We start from the raw sequence: 20,351 nt of genomic DNA, 5'->3' as shown, positions 1-20,351 counted from the left end.
TATGATTCAGGCTGTCCTGCAAACCATATGCCAGATTCAAAGCCTTACTACAATGAGACTATAGGAAGAATTAGTTTTTCTGTCTAATTCAGTAGTGTTTGTCCTGCAGATCTGCTTATTGAAACACAAGAGCTTTCAAAAACCTGTTGAACAGTGAATTTACCCTTATCTTTTTTGAGACTTAATGTCTGCATGTAATAATTTTCTGGCTTTTGTGCTGTAAAACAATCTCCTGATGCCTGCACAGAGCTGAGCACAGGTTAAGTCTGTGTGAAGGGGATATTACACAGAATTACTGGACATTCCTATTAAAAAGCTCAATAGCTCTTTGCTTTTTTGATCTTATGTTCTGGGATAGATGCAAATGTTTATACAGATAATGCACTGTGGTTTTGATTTTATGCTTTATTGCATGTTTTTGTGTCCTCGTGAGCTGAGCTATACTAGCAATAAAAAGCATGAGTCAAAGCCCACTTCTGAGCTTGTGCCTACAAGCTAGTTCTTATGGGTGCTTTTCATTAAACATATTTGGAAAACTAGATAGATTTTTATTTCTCATGCAATGCACAGTTGTTCATTATGTTTTGCAAGGGAGGAAATACTGCTGCCTCATGATAAATTTATCATTTACCATAAGCCATGGTCTAGTACATTTTATACTGAGTATGTAGAGCTTGCAAAATCCTCTGTATAACTTGCTCCAAAATACTAATTTTGCTTTGTTGTTAAATATTGCAATATTAAATATTGAAACTAATTAAAAAATTCAGTTAGACATCAATACAGCCTGTGGGCTACTTTGTAATTTTTCCTGATGCAGAGTAGCTAGTCTGGATTTTTCACTAAAGACGAACTTAAAAGTGAGAGCAACTTTCACAGAGGGAGTTTACAGAAGAAAATATTCAGATGATACATCCCATAATTCATCTTCCCCAAGCCAAGGCAGCCCTCAAGAAAAAAAAAGGAAGTGCCATAACTTGTGGAATGGCAGGGCAAGAGGGGCTGGTGTGGTGCTGGGGCTGTGGCTCTTGCTCTGGCTGTGATGGAGCTTCCTCCCTGTGCCTGGTTCCAAAACCTACATGTTCTGCTCTCCCCTCAGTGCCCTCATCTGCTCCCAGGACCTGGGCAGGCTTCCCCCACCCTGTTCTGGGTCTGCCAGCAGCCTGCCCCTCTTCTCAGCCTCCCTGGAGGCAGCCCAGTGCCTGGCAAGGGTTGTGTAAGAGCATTGTGTAAGAGTGCCGGGATAGGGCAGAGCCATCGGGAGCTGCAGGTAGGGTTACAGGAGGCACTTGTGCCAATGAGCCAGGTTGCCCCATGGCCTTTCCTATGGCTTTTAAAAGGGGATGTCAAAGAGCAGTCCAGCAAGGAGCTGGGCAGCTTGTCACTGCTTCTGAAAGGTGCAAAATCCTTTTTCCCACCTGTTCCTGCCTTGAGAAGAGACGGGAGGCAGCAGTGCCTGTCCACCCTGTGCAGCTTCTTAGCTTCTTGATGAGTAGGAGGGGAAGCCTGAGGCATTCCAGAAGGTGTGTGGTTCATGGTATGGACAGGAACCAGGATTCAAACCACAAAATTACCCTGGCCCTGGCCTAGAGGCAGCCACCATTTAAAGCCGAAGCATCAGAATATGGTCAAAAACACCCTCATCCCCTGGGCAGCACACTCCTGTTAGATAGTCATTGGTTAATCTGATGCATTCCTATGAAGGAGGAGGCACTTGGTGAAAGTGGGAAAACACCTAACTACACTGATTAATGCTAATTGGTTAATCGCCTTTCATTATGGAAAAAATAAGGATGTGCAGTAACTGGCAATATGGCTAGACAGTGCTTCTGTATTGGAGACCAGAGCCTGACAATTAATTTGAAATATCACCTATTCAGGCCAGAGGATCTCAAGATTCCAAAGATGTCTCTTTTTAAAAATTTATTTAGGGACAGTAAAAGAATATTATTTTCCTGGAGCAGGGCTGTAGATCTGAAACAATACTCCATATCAAGATGCAGTATGCATTTTGCTGCTTTCATTTGAGGTATCCAATGCAATCATGAGGACTACCTTGTTTATAAAAAAAAGAAGAAAAAGCAGGATATAATGCCAGTGATGGAGAAGGAGCACAGTGCTCAGTCTGCTGCTGAAACTCTCTAGCAGGGAGGTCATGCGGGATGTGAGATAGCAGCCTCTGAATTGATGCTGCAGTCACTCTGTGACTCAGAGCCATGAGACCTTGGGTAGCTCTTTTGTGGGCAAGTAAGTGCTCAACACACAAAAGATAATCTAACAAAGCCTGCTCCCTGCTCCCTGTGACGTTAGCAAAGCTTAGCCATAGAAATTGTGTCACTTCTGGCAAGAAAGGGACTTACTCTGCAGTGTCCGTAAAGACCCCCAGACATTTCTGGCCTGACGTAGTGGAGACTCGTCTGTGACTCATCCCCATCCTTCCCATTTGTGCCTGCTCATGTACTTTTTAGCTGTAGACACTTAAAAACAACCTGATTTCCTCCATCATCTTACACAACTATGCCTTCCAGAGGAACTGGCTACAATTAATGTAGACACCACTTAATATTCTTGCTCATGTGAAGTAGAAGCTGTGTTGTGCCTTCAGAAGGCTGTGCTATGTATGTGCCAGAATGGATAATGAGTTCTGTATTTCCACAATGTTTCCATCTATGGGCCACATTCCTTGGAAAGAAAAATAGGAAATTACTTCTGGCATTTAAAATGCAGTGTAAAAGCATCCCTTAGAAAAGATCCCAAGACATTTGGGAAGATTATTAAAATCATAAACTATTTTAATTATCACTATGATTTTAATTATTATTTATTATGGTTTAAACTAATGGTTTAAATAATCATAATGATGATTAAAGCAGGCATTACAAATGGGCTCAGTTACTATGTATCTTTTGGTTGTTGCTAAATTGAGATGGGTGAGATGCTGCACATCGACAGCAACATCAAGACCTGCTCCAAGAAACTTTATCTCTAGGCAGGTGTGAGGAGAAAAAGAGGATGCACACTCTCCATTTTAAACCACAGCACTCAAAAAGACTGCCAAAGCCAGATATGTTAGTGTAATGCTTCAAAACAAAAGACCAGCTTTTCTTACAGTTATTTTGTAATTAATTTTTTTACACAAGTGACAGCTGCTTTTATGCCAAGTCCTAGTCTCATCAGGGAAAATGGCAAAATTCCCAGGATAACTAGAATTTTTCTCTTTGTGCAGAATTCATTGAAGAACATTGTATTTATCCTTTTTTTACCATCCTTTTTAATAGATTGGTGCAAAACCAATAATTTTAGGTTTAGTAAGTAATTATTTACAGGAGAGGCAGAATTTTTGTTTAAAAGACTCAATTGTTTGCTTCAAATATGCTTGTGTGTCACTGAGTCACTAAACCACAATTAAATTCTGGGAAATGGCTTATTGTTGAGGTTCACAACGTCCCATGACGTCGTGGGATGGGTCAGAGTCTGATTTTAATTGGAGGCCTGTTCTAAATTTGTATCCTCTCAAATCTGGATTGACAAACTGTTAAGGATTTTGAAGTTCCACAAGATGTCAGCAGCAAAAAGAATGACCTCTGGTTGTGTGGTTTGTACATGGAAATATCAAGCAGAATATTTGATCTTCCCTTATAAGATTAAAGAGATTCTGTCCTGTCCAGGAGCCCAGATGAAGTCTTGGGTGGCTTGCTTGGGAGAAAAGATGAGGTAAAAACACATTGTCACACATATACTGGAAGATATTTTACCAGTTCACAGACTTGTCAGGGTTGGAAGGGACTTCTGGAGATCATCCAGTCCAACCCCCTTGCCGAGGCAGGGTCATCTAGAGCAGGTTACAGGTGACCCAGGAACGTGTCCAGGTGTGTTTTAAATGTCTCCAGAGAGGGAGACTCCGTGACTTCCCAGGGTAGCACATTCCAGTGCTCTGCATCCCTCATGTAAAGTTTCTTCTGTAAAACTTTAGTAGGTTTTACATTAGTTTTGCCTTGCAAATAGAATGAACATTTTATCCTGAAATCAGTAATTTTCATTCAGTATTACAGGGAGAAATCATTTCAGATTACTAGGAAACTAGAAAAGACAAAATAAATTGTCTCCCCAGGGAAGTGGTCACTGTTCCAAGCCTGCCAGAGGTCCAGGAGCCCGAGGCAATGCTGTAAGGCACGTGGAGCCATCCACAGAATCACAGAATCTGCTGAGTTTGAAGGGACTCATAGGATCACATTCCTGGAGTTGTCCGGGGCAGGGCCAGGAGCTGGACTTTGATGATCCTTGTGGATCCATTCCAGCTCCGGATATTCTATGATTATGGGTTTGTTTGGGTTTTTTCCTACTTTTTTATTAGGGAGAGGGGGTGTATGTGTGTTTGTGTCTTGTCGGGGTGCTTTGTGTGTTGTTGTTTGCTGGGTTTTTGTTGGTTCTTTATTGTTTGTTTTTGCTTGGTTGGTTATGTTGTTTTTTTAATTTTTTTTTATCATGAACAATTCCGACCATTGGAGTAGTAATTAATTAATTTAAAGCTACACGCAGACGTGCCCGGTTTAGTCAAGGAGGAGCGGGGTGACGGAGAAGCCCGGGAATGGCGCTCCGGGCTGCGCCGCGGGCCGCTCCCGCGCGGCCGCCAGGGGCCGCTGCCGCGCCGCGCCGCGGGCGGGCTCTGCCTGCGGGAGGGCGGGGAGGCCGCGGCTCCGGCCGGAGCCCCTTCCCTGCCTTGCCGCGCTTCCCGGTGCCCCTTCCCTGCCGGAGCCCCTCCCCTTCCCTGCGCGCTGCCTGCCCTGTTCCTCCCGGCCCTCGGTGGGCGCGGGGCACGGCCCTGCCTCACAGCCCGTCTCGATAGCTGGGGCCGTCCCGGCCACACCGCGTGTAGCTGAGCGGAGCCCCGGGTGTGGGAGCGGCCTGCAGGCCGCTGAGGGGCTGAGGTGGAGCGGCGGGGCCGCGTCCCGGATGCATTAATTCACCGGTGCTGCCGCTCACCTGCTCTCTCGTTCTGACCCCTGCCTAACACAGCAGATGTGCCCGGTGTTCAGCCCCCTGCTAGGGAAGGATATGTATTTCAAGGGAAAGGCTCCCTGTGTGAGGAATCAGGGACAGGGCTGTGGCACTGAATGGATGGAGAGAAATAAAATCCACAGTTTTGTTAGTAAAGACCAGTTTCGTATCATGAAATGGTGATCAGGACAATTTAAGAGAGGTTCTACTTCCTCTCTAAAATGTCACTTCCACACTAATGTTAAAAGAGAGGTATTTTCTGTTCAGAGAATCACAGAATCGGCGAGGTTGTAAGAAGCCTTTTAGATCATCCAGTCCAAACATCAACCCAGAACTACCACCATAACCACTAAACCACTAAGCCACATCCACATCCAGCACGAGATCCAGATGCTTCTTAAACCCCTCTGGGAATGGTGACTCCACAATCTCTCTAAGACAACCTATTCCAATAGGTGAACCTATTTCCAATAGGTGAAAAACTTTATGTAATATCTAATCTGAGTCTCCCCTGTCTCGGCTGAAGACCGTTTTCTCTGGCCCTCTCAGTGCAGTCACACCTCACTACATTCTCCTTTTGGGTAGTTGTAGAGAGGGATGAGGTTCCCCCCGAGCCTCCTCCAGGCTGAACAATACCAGCTCCCTCAGCTCTTCACCATAGGACATGTTTTCTTCATGAGCCTTGTTGCCCTTCTCTGGACATGCTGCAGCACCTCAATGATCTTTTTAGAGTGAAGTAAAACCCAAACCTGAACACAGTATTTGAGATGTGGCCTCACCAGTGCTGAGAGCGACTCTGTTCTGAGGCTAGTTTTCCTCAGGCAGTATTGGGGTCACTTGTAGGCCTGGGATTTCTTACTTAAAAATTCTAATGAGATCTTGTCTCTATTCTGGAGTAATGCCTTTAGGATTGTCTCTGCTTGGGTTGGATTGTTGGAGCTTAGACTAGGGAGCAAGCTGGGATCATCTAGCTGGGCACTGTGTTTTGGGCAGGGATGGCTGAACAAGGGCAAGCTGCCTGTGATGCCTCCGTGGGAAAAACGTGAGGGGTGGTATAAATACCGACACAGCTGAAGGATGTTCTCATCACTGGTATCCATGACTTTCTCTCCTGGCACTAAATTAGCTTGCAGGGCTTCAATCTTTGCTACCAAGCAGAAAAAGAGTATAGTTAGTATGTCTGTGTGTATATGTATGTGTGTGTGTGTGTGTGTGTGTGTGTGTTTGTGTGTATGTGTATGGATGTATGAAAGGGGGACACAATCTAAATATCAAAAACGAGATTTTAAAATGCCAGATTCGGTTCTTCACAGATGCAGATGTCTTGTTAATAAAATAGAGGATATCATTGTTCAAAAGTGTTAAGTACATGTAGATTAGTTTTCTACCATATGAACAAAATTATAATTTACATCTCAGAACTTTGTAAAAGTCAGTAGACTTTTGGGTTTTGAATGACTGGGTAAGAATTGGTGTAACTGTGACAGAGAATTTCTAATTCCTTTGAATCTTCTGTTTTTACTGAACCCAAGAGTAATGGTATATGCATATCATTAGAAACTGTAAAGTAGAAACCAGTTAGCTCCTGAGGTCACATAAGAGACTTAGAGGAACTTCTGCAGAAAAAATAATGGAAAGTATTTCATGAAATGCACAAAAGCTTTTTTTTTTAAATTTTTTTAGCATCAGTAGGCATAGGCTTTTGGACGCTGCTTCCAAATCCCTGTTAACCATAGGTCCTCCAGTCCACCATGTTTGGACCTGATTTACATTTTGTTACCTTATGCAGCTAAGCAAAGTGCTTTGAATTTAATGTGTTAAGCCATCAGACATTGACCATGCTATTCAAGATCCAGAAGGTTCCATCTTGGTTAAATGTTAATGGTGTTCTGCAGATGAGCATTTATGAACATATTACATGGGGTTTTTTTCCTTTTTTTTGGCAGGTGACATTGGTGACGGAAGAAGGACAAGAATGATTACATATCCATAACTCCCAGCAGTATGTCAGGTAATCATATTTAATAAGAACATCTGTGCAATGTTTCTTGCCTTTCTGGACAATTCTTGCTAAATGTTTATTGAAAAATGCTTCTTTAACAATTTCTGAATTCACTGAAATTGAAATTTGTTGAAATTCTGCATTCATTCCCCATTAGTGCTGGGAATGGAACTCTTTCCTCCATCCAGAGCATCGACATGTGGGACACAGTAATCTTCCCCAGCATTTTTGAAACTTTCATAGTCCTTGGTTTGCCTTCTGGAACCTAGTTGTGTTTTGTTCTGAATGCACATTCCAACTTCAGCTATCCTGCAGAAGCTGCCAGCATAGGAAAAGTTTCTGCTGAGTTTCCTGGCCTAAGTTATTTCATAACATGGACATATCCCCTGATCTTCAACATGACACAGTCAAACTTATTTTACATAGGTTGCCAAGTACACTTCAGAGAATTATTGACTAGGTCTGCAGGTGTGCTGAAGATCCAGAGTTGACATGACCATTAACCATTTTAAGCCTGCTTAGCCATCTTATCCCTGCCAGTTGCAGAGCATCTGAAGGTTACACATAAATTAGCTGTGTCAGAACCCCCATGCATCTAATCCCTGAACAGTGTCTAGAAAGACATGCTTATTATGTGGAGATCGTATAGAAGGCCATAGAATTTCAGAATTTGTTTTAGTATTCATCAATTTGCCAAAGAAAGTATTCTACTGATATCATTTGTCAATGTGTATTTCAAAAGCCAAATGCATAAATGGGACCTTTTAAAAACCTGCAAAATACAGCATGTGCTACATAGGAAAAGTCACCACTAACTAGACTGCATTCCTGGTGTTCTGCCCAAAGGACAGTTTATTTTTACTTGACTATGCAGATCAACTTCCTTTTCCTTTTCCCTAGAAGGCTCCCATCCACTTCTACTGGCCAGCAAGGGATAACAGCCGCATTCATCAACAAAGATGGTCTTCTGGTTTTAGGTTTCTAGCTAAGAGGTAGAGGGGGGAAGAAACAGAGTATTATGTAAATATATGCTTTCATAGTAAACCCCATTATTTGATAGTATGAAAAGGTGTGTCTTTTTATGGTTACTTTGCTGCCCATTGAAGCAGAGACAAAAGTAAGAAGGAAGCAGAGAGTACTGAGGCATTCTGTGGAATGAAGTCAAATACTGACCCTTTGCTGGTGTGTCAGGCTCTGACTTGGCATCACTGCCACATGAGGACTGGGAACGAGTTAGTGTCCTTGGGCTGCATTGGTAGGCCCTGCTAGAGTGGTTTTGCATTGTCCTGCAGGCATTCTGGGCATGGCAATTTCATTTAGCATTTGCCTGTTTTGGAAGAATTTAAAGCACTGGCATGTAATTTGGTCTCTTCCAACTCGATGCTGTGGTCTCCCCTGTCTCACGCTAAACTGTGTTTTATGGCATTTTACTGCAGGGCTTGACATTGCTGTGGTTTTGGAGGGAGCAGTTATTAGCTTCTGCTGTGTGATGGCAAGAGATGAGGAAGGAAACACAGTGTACCCACTTTATCCTCACCTTCTCTGTTGGGTCTGTGGCTTCCTGTGGAGGGTGGGTTTGTGGAGATTTTCCACTAGCACTCTAATCAGTCCTGTCTCCCTGGACTTGCCCCTGGCAGGGCAGCTCTGCTAAGCTCAGAGAAACACAAAGCCTAATTGGAAGGACCTATATTTTCTGCATTTCTTTTGACAGAAGTCAGGGGAGCAAATATGTGCAAAGGACATTATCATCAAGCAAAAAAAAAAGTTGAGATGGAGATGACTGTTTGTACAGCTGTAGATGTCCATCACTTTTCATTATGAGCAGTTCATATTTTCTGTTTCTGATTATAGGAATGACGTTCCCTACATGAGTGTAAATGTGCAGAGAAACATGGATGAAATGAAATACTTTCAAACTGTATAAAAACTTCATAAATACCGTGATCCAGAGCCAGACAAGAGTTGTTTTCTAATGAATGATAATGGAAGTTTAGATTCTGTTACTGAGTCACTGGAATATGGGAGCAGAATCTAATATGAAACCAAACCAGCTGGCTAAAATAACAGGCTGTATTATTCTGTGGTTTTGATAGATAATTTTTCCTCCCCATATGTTATGTTTCTACTGCAGTATGTATTTTCCACTTGTAGGCACTGCCTGAAAGCCTTCAGGTTCTTGTGCAATCTAGAGAAGTTTTTCTGACAGGAGATTGTAGAATTTGACTTTGACAGTAAAACCAGTCTTTAGTGCATTTGCAGACTAAAAAATTTGTCCCCATCTTTCTTACAGGCCCCCTTCAGGTACTAAAAAGCCACAATCAACTCTCCCCAGAGCTTTCCCTCTTCAAGGCTAAACAGTTTCAACTTTTTCAAGCTTTCATTATAGGAGAGGTGTTTGATTCTTGTGATCATCTTGGTGTCCCTCTTCTGGACTTACAAGTCTATGTCCTTCCTGTTCTGAGGACCCCAGAGCTGGATGCAGTGCTCCAGGTGGGGTCTCATGAGAGGGGAATAGAGGGGCAGAATCTCCTTCCTTGCTCTGGTGGCCACACTGCTTTGGATGCAGCCTGTGGTGTGATTGGTTTTCTGGTCTGAAACAGCAGTGTTCATCAGCAGTTTTACAGTTGACACCAACAATTACTGCCCACAAAGTAATGTCTGAGAAAAAAAAAATTATCAGCATAATAAAATTAGTACTATCTTAGCAATAAGAGCAAGTTCTTTCGTGTGCATACATTTGCATGATAGAATAGTAAAAAAGTTGGAAAGTATTATTTTCTCATTGAGAAAATAAAATAAATAAGCAAGTATGTAAAATAATTTTTAAAGTTCTTTCTATTTTAGTACTGTTATGAAACTTCTGGTTTAGCATCAGTATTCACCGGCCACAGCTGTCACTGAAGGCTCCCTTCTGTATATTTTCTCCCAAAATGCAGGACAAACCTTGAGACGTATTTTCATCTTACTTTATTTTATACAGTGAAAACTGAAGAAGAAATTCAAGAAAGGGTTCTAAAACCCAGAAAATAGTATTTGTAGAATACAGTAAATCTCATAATTTTTACTTTCATGCAAATGAAGAGAGAATGTAAAGAGTATAATAGTGGTTCCAGTAAAAGCTTCTTTCACTGATTTCAGTGAGGCTGGGGTTTTACTCTGCTTTTACTTGGGAGCTTCAAAATCAACCCAGTCATTGTCATTGTGCTTCTACTCAAATATCCACACTGTTCTATTTGGTAATGACTATAAAGTTAGATCAAGATAGGAATTATAATAAAATTAAGTGCTTACATTGGGGAATATAATTTAAATGTCATAAATGCATATTTTCAGTAAGTAGAATTTAATATGCAACGTTTCTTGAAACAGGTCCCTCATTTGGAGAAGAAATTAATCAGCTTTCGTGCAACAAATCCATTTGAAAACCAGTGTCTCCAAGGGTGTTGCACGTAGTTTCCAAGAACTGGGAAAAGTAATAGAATAGGAAAGGTACCACATTTTCTTCATGAGTCTTTTCACTGTAATGCTCATTACCCTGTAAACTTGGCATTAATTCAGGCAGAGAACAGTTTATTGTTTAACATCAGCTGAGAAATTATTTCTCCCAAATTTCTATAATGATTTTCCTAGGATAATTTAATTTGACATACATCACTGTCTGACACTTCTTTGCCTGCCAGACCATGATAAAATCTGACTAACTCAAGTGTATTATTTCTTTTAAGTAATGGACTTTTTAGAAGGACAGTAAATACTTTAATATAAGATTTTGTTATGCCAGGATTCAGCAGCTTTGTAATGAGCTTTTGGGGATTTTCAAAAGGTTAACAGGATTTATATTGTGGGATGTTTTTGCATGAAGCTATGAATCACTCCATGATGGCTCTTATTACTTAGAAGCGCATTTCTGAATATGCAGTTAAAAATATCACACTTGCTAAGTTCTAGGTTACAGACACTCTGCGTTAATTTTTGGGTTCAAAAATTTAATATTTTTAAAAGTGCTTTGTAAAAGTGCTGTATAAATACAAAAGCCAAGTAGTGTGCGAAACATTTTGTAACGTTTAACGTTTCAAATTTTGTGCAATTCTTTAATATGTTGTATTTTCTTTCTAACTTATGAATACCTGCTGTTTTTTTTCCTCAAAAGATCACACATTTTCAAAAAAAAAAAAAAGAGGGGGAGGGGAATCCAATTAGATTTCACAAAGAACAGAGAGAACAAACTTTTTTTTGTAGTAGCAGTACTTTTTTTAGTTTTGTAGCATTTGCTAGTCATTTTAGGTATATTTCATTATGTTAATGCTGATATGTTTTTTCTGTTTTCTTTTTAATGATCTATCAGTATATTTAGTCCCTTTATATAGTAGTTTTTTTTAAGCCAGAGCTGTTTCTTTTGATAACTCATTTTTCTGAAATTTATTTCTGTTGGGAGCAGACTGTTGTATTTTAAATTTTGAGTGTAATTCTTAGACTCTGTAGTTGTTTTTCACTACTGATATCAGGTAAAGGAGGACTGCAAAGTGTCAGTGTAAAATGTACTTCTTTATTTTGCAGGCAAGAAGATTTTAGAATAGTCATTTAAAAGGAGTAAAATGTCCTTCTGTTTTTTCTAAGTCTTCTTCAATAGCCTATAAAATAAAGCACTTTGCTGTGCTTGCCACAGGAGTTACAGCCTGCCATTTTATGATCTTCAAAAGCCTAACCACAGCTGCTGTTCAATTCTTCTGATAACTGTATGCCAGAGCAATCAACTTACAACTTTTGTCCTTGGTATTGATCCCTGTACATAGAGAGGACTTTAATTTTTTTTGTGCCAGTTGAAAAGCTGTTGGTAAACTGTGGGATCAGTCCACCTGGGCATTTTCCAGTTATTTCCATATAAAAATACCTTTTGCATTCTCTAAATTCCCTTCTCATTATGTTCTTTAAAAGCATCAGATTTGCTGCAGTGCTATCATAAAAAAAAGATAAATGTTTAAGGAAATGTGTAAATGTTGTCATACACAAAGGCCTTTCACTATTGTTTTGTTGTGTTTCTGCAAATGGTTTAGATCTGTACCAAGCTTGAGTTTATTTGAAGTTAAAAGAATTCTCTCCTCACATCCAAATTTGTCTTTCTTACTGAAGAAGCTTTGACTGCATTGTTTGGGCAAACCTTATTTGTTTATTTACCTTTTTTGTCTATTACAAATTATGTATTTGTCAAGACTGCTAGTTTTAGTACCTTTGTTTGTTTTACCTGGCCCTTACTTAAACCTCAGTCCTTCAATGGGAGGTGTTATTTCAAGATATCTCTTTAAGCAGTTTTAGAACTGAAATAACTTGAACTGTTTCACCACCTTGATAAAAGAAAAACCTTCAATTATGCGCTTGTATCCCCAGGATTTTGTTAGCAAGCAGTAGCCAAATGTACTGTCCACTACCCAGTGGGAGGAAATGGAAGGTCTAGTGAGAGGTTAGGGAAAGACCATGTGAATTGATTTGAAAGCTCATGAGGAAAGTAATATTCAGAATCAGGATTTTAGAAAAAGGTGGCAGTGATCTAAAGTGATTTGTAGAAGTGATTTGAGTGATTTACTAAATGGTTTCACTGTAACTTAATTGTTTTTAAAGATGTGTTTTATTTATTTTGAGCCATATTCTGAAAATGGTGTTTTGTCTTCTCACTTTTATTTTAGTAGTTCCAGGCATTACAAGAATTATCTAACACAACATGAAGAGAGTAAACATCCATTAACATTCCCATATTCACACAAACAGTAGTCTGTAAAATGAGCCCTGGAGAGGTGGATTGCTGTCTGTGGGGAACTAAATCAATGTTGTTTTAAAACATAGGGAGGTGGTTCTGCACATGAAGACAGACACTGGGATTCCTTGCTAGAGGGGACTGTGAACACAAAAAATGTACTCAAGAGTAGACTGGGCTGTAGTTCAAAAAGAGATCCAGTGGGTATTGCTGCATTTTAGAAAGGCCACAAGGGCTCAGTCAGTCCCTTGGGCTGAGGAGTAGCTGGGGATTGAGAGACTCTTGGTGGGAGCTCTCATATGTGCTTGCTTTGTTCTTACTCTTCCCTGGGTATCCATTTATGACTCCTGTTGGAGAACAGCAGCCAGGTGAGCCCTGTGGTTCAGCTATAGCTTCTTCTCAGAAAAACTCCCTCCCATGTGTTGGGCAGATCTGTGAGAGGGAAGAATGCATTTATGGCATCTATGTGGCTGTATTGGTTAGCACCACCATTCTAGTTCCGTGGTGTGTCCTGGCATTTTACTGCTTTTCCCCATATAGCTTTGGTCATTCATTTCTTTTGGTAAGTTTGTTTTATCTGTAGCTGCTACAAGATTCTGTTTTGGTCTATACAATTCCTGTTCATTTCTCAAAGGACAGGATTTCAGAGAGCTCTTTACGTACCAAAAACCCTGAACAATTTGCTTCTCTGTGCTCAGAACCTGCCTCTGGTGAACTTACAGATGAACTGCCAGGTTCTTCTGGGTATTCTTTTTCTCTGATTAATTTTTTCTCATGTTTAGAAATTTGAGCATAATGTCAACCCCAGCTCTTGATGAGATAAGTGTATGTGTAATATTGCTTTAAAAGTTAATGGAAATTTAGCTTGTTTTTAAAAGTGATTGCACTGATTCACAGAGGAGCTCATTAAGATGTATCAAGAACAAGGATAAAGCTATTACACTCTTTATTGCAAGTTTCCTAATATTGCCTTTTCTTACACATTAGAAACTGTTTACAAAGTTTATTGTAATTATCTGTGCACTCTTCTTTTCTGGTGATTTAATACTTGTCCAAAAGATTGGAAATATTGAAATTTAATCTTTAAATCCATATTCTAAAATTTAATGTTTAAATATTTTATTTATAATATTGCCACTGCTAAAGCAAGTAGCAGAACAACAACCCTGGATTAAATAACCCTGGCTGTTTACTTCTACAAGCATACACATATGCACATGTTTCTGAAATATTGAAAATCACCTAATGGACATTGCTCATTCTACCTGCTACAGTTCCTTTCACTCTACAATTCTTTTCTTATAGGCATTGTAATTTTTATATTTTAGAAATTCAGGAAAGAAATCACATGTTCTCAAAGGTTTTATTTAGCACATTTACAGAGGCAAAATTTGCATATTTAAGAAGAAGAGTCTGGCTAGTCTGTGTGAGCTGGGCTCCATCCTTCTGCTTATTCAATGATCATATGACCCTAGTTTAAAAGTAGTGAAACTCAATTGTGAAGTGTTTCTCTCTTTTATAAGGAAGCATAAGGAGAAAATGCTATTCTTTTTTCTTGGGAGAAAATGGAAGGGTAGGAGATAAAAGACGAAGAGGAGAGAAGAAGCAAAATAAATGAGAGAAAATAAAATGGTGTGAACTGACAGCAAGATTAATGAGAAGAAATGGAACCTTAGCCTTGGTGACATAGATGGTTTTGTCTTTTCCAGCACAAACACACATGAAAGCTTCACATGTTTTTACTTATAGTTTGTGGGGTTTAAAATGCTGGAACAAAGTATGAATCAGGTGTTAACTTTACTGGGACATGTCCTTTAATTGTAGCTTGGTTGCTTTTTCCTTTCTTTCTCTCAAGTCATCAAGTAAAAATCCTCTAGTTTTATTGGACTGGGTCCATACAAAGCTAGGCTGCTTCATCAACCTACTGTGCACCCCTCAGTCCTAATCCTAATTACATTTGCCTTAGTTGATCTCTCTGAAGCCAACCCACTTCAGTGTCCTTATATGCTTGCACTTCAATGGTAAAACAAAAAAAAACCAAAAAAAACCAGTGAGGTGCTGTTGTCTCTGCTGCTCTTTTTTCAGTAAACCTCAAATATCAAAAAAGGAAAAACTTTATTATGTACATTTGCAATCAAGTAAGCTAATGACAATTCAGAGATCTCCAAGCTGGTTTCCTAATTTCCCCTGTTTTGGTCAGCTGCAAATTGAAGTACTGTATAGAGAGAATTTTCAGTGGAGATTCTGCTGTGAGCAGTTTTGGAATGTAAAATAACTTTTTGTTGTTAGAGGAAGTGTCTTTGTAACTGGGAAAACAGCAATCCTCGGACTTCCCAGAACTGTTAATTTACCTTTTGTCTAAGTGACAGCCTGTTGCTGAGGGTGAAAAATAAATGTTTGCACTCCCCCAAAAAGTGTGAGCAATGTAGTCAGTCTCTGAGGAGCAGGCACTGATTGCCTTTGTGTTCACAGCAGCTTTCATCACCAGTGGATCTAGCTGTTAACTGGAGCTCCTGTGGTATAAAGCAATAACAGTAATAATGGTAATGCAGATCCAGCCTTGATTGCAACAGGGCAGATCCTAAGCAAGGAAAATTAGTGTAGCTCTCAGGGCACAGCAGGGGGAATTAAATGCAGTGTCTCTGGGGTTGTTGTGAGCATGGGGAACAGGCACTCCTCCAGTGTGGTTTTTGGTCCTATTTTGTGCACTCTGAGTTTTTGTCTGGATCAAAGTTCAGGGTTGGTATACAGCTCATTCCAGCAGGAAACACTGTCTTCCTGGCTGGCTGGCTACCACCTTCCATCTTTCTGGAGATACAACTTAATGCCTCTCTTCACTTGGGTTGTATTAAAAATGGTAGAGCTTTTTGTATATTGCTTCTTTGACCACTGTTGGCAGATACTAGTAGGAAATTGGGAAAAAAGGCCACATAACTGAGATGAAAACAAATTGTTCCATATTTTTTCTGTAGTCCTTTATATATTGACATTCAGATAACACTGCATGCCTGAGAATAGGCCAACCTTTACAATTACCCATTAAGGAGTATTTGCTTTGGTTTGTAATAAAAGAATTCTTAGGGATTCCCCTTGCCTATTCTTTTAGGTAAGCTTAATGGGCAGTTCATCTGCTAAAACTTTTCTTCTTCTGTAAAAACAAACTTGCCTTTAAAAAGACCTTCTGATGGGAATTTGAAGTCTTTTGACCTGTTGACTGCTGAGATGCCAGTTATTGCTACAGTGTGCATTTTGAAATTGTTTGGTGATTCCTTGATGAGAAGAGCTCTGGCCCTGCTTGTTAGTCCTCTTTACTCTGAAACAGGGCCTGTAGTTTTTAGTCATGGTTCATCCCAGTAGGCTGTACTGCTTCCTGCCTTGATTATACCTGTTTCAACAGTAGCTAGAGGGAGAGAGAGATGCTTCTCTTACAGGTAAGAAGTGGAGACAAAATTCCATTATCATCCTTTATCAAAGATTTTGGGTTGACAAGACCAAGACCAGATGCAGGAGATTTCAATTTTTTGGTGTTTTTGTTTGTTTTTTTTTTTTTGTTGTTGTTTTTTTGGTTTTTTTTTTTTTTTTTTTTTTTGATAAAAAGGAAAAAAAAGGCTTTGAGACATTCAGGCAGTATATGTTAGAGCCAATGGAGTAGAATAAATAATGTAGTCTTCTCATGAAAGTAATTTAACATTATAATAAGAAGAATAGTAATTTAAGAAATAAACATCCACTGTGCCTCAGTATAGGAAGTAAAAGAATAGAAGACAAAATATAAGAGCCTTCAGTGGTAGTTCCTTGCAACTTAATCTTTGACTAGCAAAACTTGAATGTGTAATGTCCCTGGTGACTGAGGAGAATTTGTGAAATAAAGTGGAAACTTGTAAAATTAAATGAACTGTAACTAACATGGCAGGCAAAATAGTGAGACAAATTTCAGAGGGAGATAAAAGGAGAAGAGAGCATATAGCTTCTTGATGTTTGGCTAGCTTTGTTAAACTCTGCCTGTGTAAATTCCAAATGATGTAAACTGTAATAGAATCAATTTCTTCTCATAGTTTAAATGTGTCTATAATCATATTTCAAAGTCCCATGGATGCTTTGCTAACGAAGAAATTGGAAGATATGTTTTGATTTTATTTTTTAAGTTATGAAGGGTTTTGGAGTTCCTTGCTAAAGGTAAAAATCTATAAGCCTTATGTGACACCCTCTCTGAATCCTTGGGGAACAGAATTTTTACCATAGTCATGAATATATGGGTTTTAATTAAAATCAAAGGTAACACAAATCCCCATAGGCTAAAAGACAGCAAAGATGGCCTTTAATATCAAAGATAAATTTGAGGAAAATATATAGAAATTTTTGCCTAATGAGATTGAACAGCCTGAATTATGAATCACTGGTCTTGAGGACTAATAGCAAGACCTGAGTACCTGAGGGTACAACTGACTTTTCTAAACAAGGTCAAGAATTGTGTTGCATCACTGGCCTGCTCAAGGAGCTGACAAAGCATGGATCTATTTATGAGTGCATAATAGAAATGCCAGTATTTTTAATATATATATTGCACATGCCTGACTCTCACATTTTGAGAATGTTATCCACACAGGGAGATAGTTAGAGTGTGAAGGAACTCAAGGGAGAGTAGCCTTTTACTGAACTAAGTACACTGTTCAAGGTTATGCAAAGTCTAGAGGAAGGGTGGCTTGTAGTGCACAGCTCTTCTTTGTGCCACAGAAAATGAAATCCTCAGTTCCCAGAGGACCTTATCAGAGAAACCCTATCTCTTTCTCTGTGCTTAAATTTATGAAGTCAAGAGAATATAAAAGTGTTCAAATTATTAAAAAAGTTTTATATTCTATTCTTTTTATATTTTTTTAAATTGCCTAGTATTTCTGGGTTACTTTCACTATTCTATTTTAAACTGATTATCCTCCTACAAGTGATATTCTCTTGCCATATTACCTGCATTTAGAATTAGTTTTTAATTTTACTTAGAAAATGAAGTCTGAACTAAGAGCAGATCTATAAAGCTAGAAGTAAGTAGGTAAGAGCAAATTATGTAGGTAACTTACCTGCCCTTTGCATTGAAGTCCATGATGCCAGGTACTTTCTCAAATTTGTGTTACTGATGTCCATCTGAGATACAGTCAGTAGAAGAAACAGATTTGTATCTGCAAATGTCAGGTGAGCTTGTATTCTTAGCAGCAAAAAGGTGTTTACATCTAAAATTAAATAACATACTCAGGAAAGCTGTATGTACATACAGGAATTAAAGTAGGATAACAGTGTTTAAAACTAACCATGATTAAGTTTTCTGAATTTGTCCTGTACTAACAATATTCCACTTAAGAGAAGTCCTAAGACAAAGGATTCAGAAACAGCAATATTATGATAGAACTGGTAACTGAAATCCCAATTTACTTTGAATCATTTTTTTCTGGAAATTACTGACTTGGCATGCCCTTACCAATATGTTGCTTTACTGAGTGAAATGCATGTAAAATTGACTCTTAGGTTGATTAGAACAGCAGAATCTTACTATGATTAAAATCACTGTGGTATCAGTCATCAGATGTCTGGAATTTGCTATTTTCTTTATGCAAGTTAAACAGCTATTTTGTATTTTAATTTTGTTACATATAATATAAAATAAAATAATTTCTTAAATACCGAATGTGATCTTTGATGGGTCATTTCTACTGATTTTAGTTTGCTGCCCAGAAATAGAAATTGGGCTGTATTTAGTTTTCCAAATGTGTCAGCTAGTGGTATCTCAGTTTCTTCTATACCAAAGAACAAGCAATGACCAGTTAGATAAAATCATGCAGGTTTGGTATTGTCCATTATCCACACTGGAGCCAAGTGTCCTTGCTCCTGAGATAAAATTAGCATCTCTGATACTCCACTGTGACCACAGGCGGAGAAAGGCAGTAGGTAGCAAAAGCGGAACTGCTAAGCATGCCCACATAAGAATGTCACACTTAGGTAACTGAGTGTCCCTCAGGTCAGCCTACGATAAGAGCAAAGTCAAACAAGGCTGAATCCTTGATGTTTTGTGTTTTAAGTATCTGAAAATTGTTCACGACCAGCCTCGACCTACAAGACCTCAAATGATCATATGAGCAAGGCAATAAATCGGTGTTAACTTGCCCTGGGGCCCATGTTGTAGTTGTGATGTTGTGAAAGTTGCATCTAGTGTTAGCCTGTCCACATAGATCTGCCTGCTTTTTCAGGATTCTCAGACAGGAAAATTTTATATTCACTTTTACTGAAGGGGAGCTATGGTGGCTGAATGGGCATGGCTGAAGGGTTCTGCATCGTATCAGTGCAGTCCAGTGGAGATGCACAGGAATACCACAGCATCAGGAGAGCTGGGGAACCACTTGCTTTCCAAAACTCCACACCTGAGCAAGATTTTGGCAAAGCCAACGGTTTGTAGCCCTGCAGTATTTGCCAAACATCCAGGACGTGGCCTCCCGTTGTGGGACAGACTGATTCACCTTCCTGACAGAAATCAGAAATGGAATGTAGTGGGCATAACAGAAAATCATTTCTGTAGGAAAAGACACTTCAAAAATTATGATATCCAGAGGAATGGACAGCAGCTTTCGCAATGCCGACATGCTTCAACTTGGACTAGTACAATTTTACAGCCAGGCTATACAAAAGCAAACTTTCAAATCATGTCAAGTGCCCAGGAATACCAAAAAGAAGAAAAAAAGTGTAAAGGTAACTGACATTATCATGCAGAGCACAGCAAATGCTGTATCTAGAAAAAACAAAAAGCAAAACCAGCTTATGTCTTTGTTTACTGTCAGGGGTTTGGCCATTGGTAAAAGCATTATTATGTGGGGATGTTTTCTAGCTACCAACCTTTTTTTAATTTATTTGGTTTTTATCAGTGGTAATTGCGGTTTTTAGTTTTCTCTTCTATTTAATTTAATAGCTTTGTGAAGAGCCCTTACGACAATGTGCTTAGTACTTACTGGGGTTTTCTGTGTGATACCTATACAGAATAATATCTCTTCTTTTAGAGCTTTTAAAAAGTATTTGTCTCTCTCCTTATGATCTTTATAAGCTGATCAAAAATCTTTGCTGAACTTGTCCTTTTTTTTAAAGCATATCTTTGATACATTCAAAATGCAAAGACAAAAGAAAGCCTTCTTTTCTATTTTCAGGGTGTTCAGCTCTCAGCAGTGACTGTGTTGTTTGCCTTCTTTCTTAATATTAACCATACCCAAAGCCTCAGTGGGTACATGTACAGAGCTCAAGTGGGACTTCTTGTTAGGAATATTCTCTGCCTCACTAGTCAGGAGAATAAACCATTTTCTCTGAGGTAGGTTGTTTTCTCATCAGCACAGCATTGAAGGAACTTCTTTTAAGAATCACAGTTGCTAGGGTATTAGCACAAATGTAGTGCTTAAGTTATTCCTCTTTAAACTTGGATAAATGGTTCTTCATTGCTCTTCACCTAAAAAATAATTACTGTATATTGTGAGGGGGGATTACAAGTTGTTTTCTTTTACTTAAGTCTTGCGTCACTCCAGGAAGAAAGATTACAGTGTCAGGCAGGATATCACCTCATGAAAAAGTTAAACTGGT

At 39.3% G+C, this 20,351-nt stretch overlaps 1 protein-coding gene across 11 annotated transcripts in view; it reads left to right on the top strand.

The window, feature by feature from the left end:
* The window catches only part of THRB (thyroid hormone receptor beta), a 169,520-nt gene that overhangs the window by 112,915 nt on the left and 36,254 nt on the right, over positions 1–20,351 (top strand). For 10 of the 11 annotated variants that reach the window (XM_077176800.1, XM_077176764.1, XM_077176777.1 and 7 more), the window contains one exon: positions 6,945–7,009. In XM_077176800.1, coding sequence (XP_077032915.1) covers positions 7,003–7,009 — 7 coding nt within the window. In that variant the 5' untranslated portion in view covers positions 6,945–7,002. Of the gene's footprint in view, positions 1–6,944; positions 7,010–19,030; positions 19,479–20,351 lie in introns of those variants that run through there. The other variant, XM_054637904.2, reaches the window with a different exon arrangement.

This window comes from Agelaius phoeniceus, chromosome 1 (assembly GCF_051311805.1).
Source record: "Agelaius phoeniceus isolate bAgePho1 chromosome 1, bAgePho1.hap1, whole genome shotgun sequence".
In the NCBI taxonomy this organism is placed as follows: domain Eukaryota; kingdom Metazoa; phylum Chordata; class Aves; order Passeriformes; family Icteridae; genus Agelaius; species Agelaius phoeniceus.
Note: the sequence above shows the minus strand (reverse complement) of the source record. Positions and strands in the feature narration are given on the sequence as shown.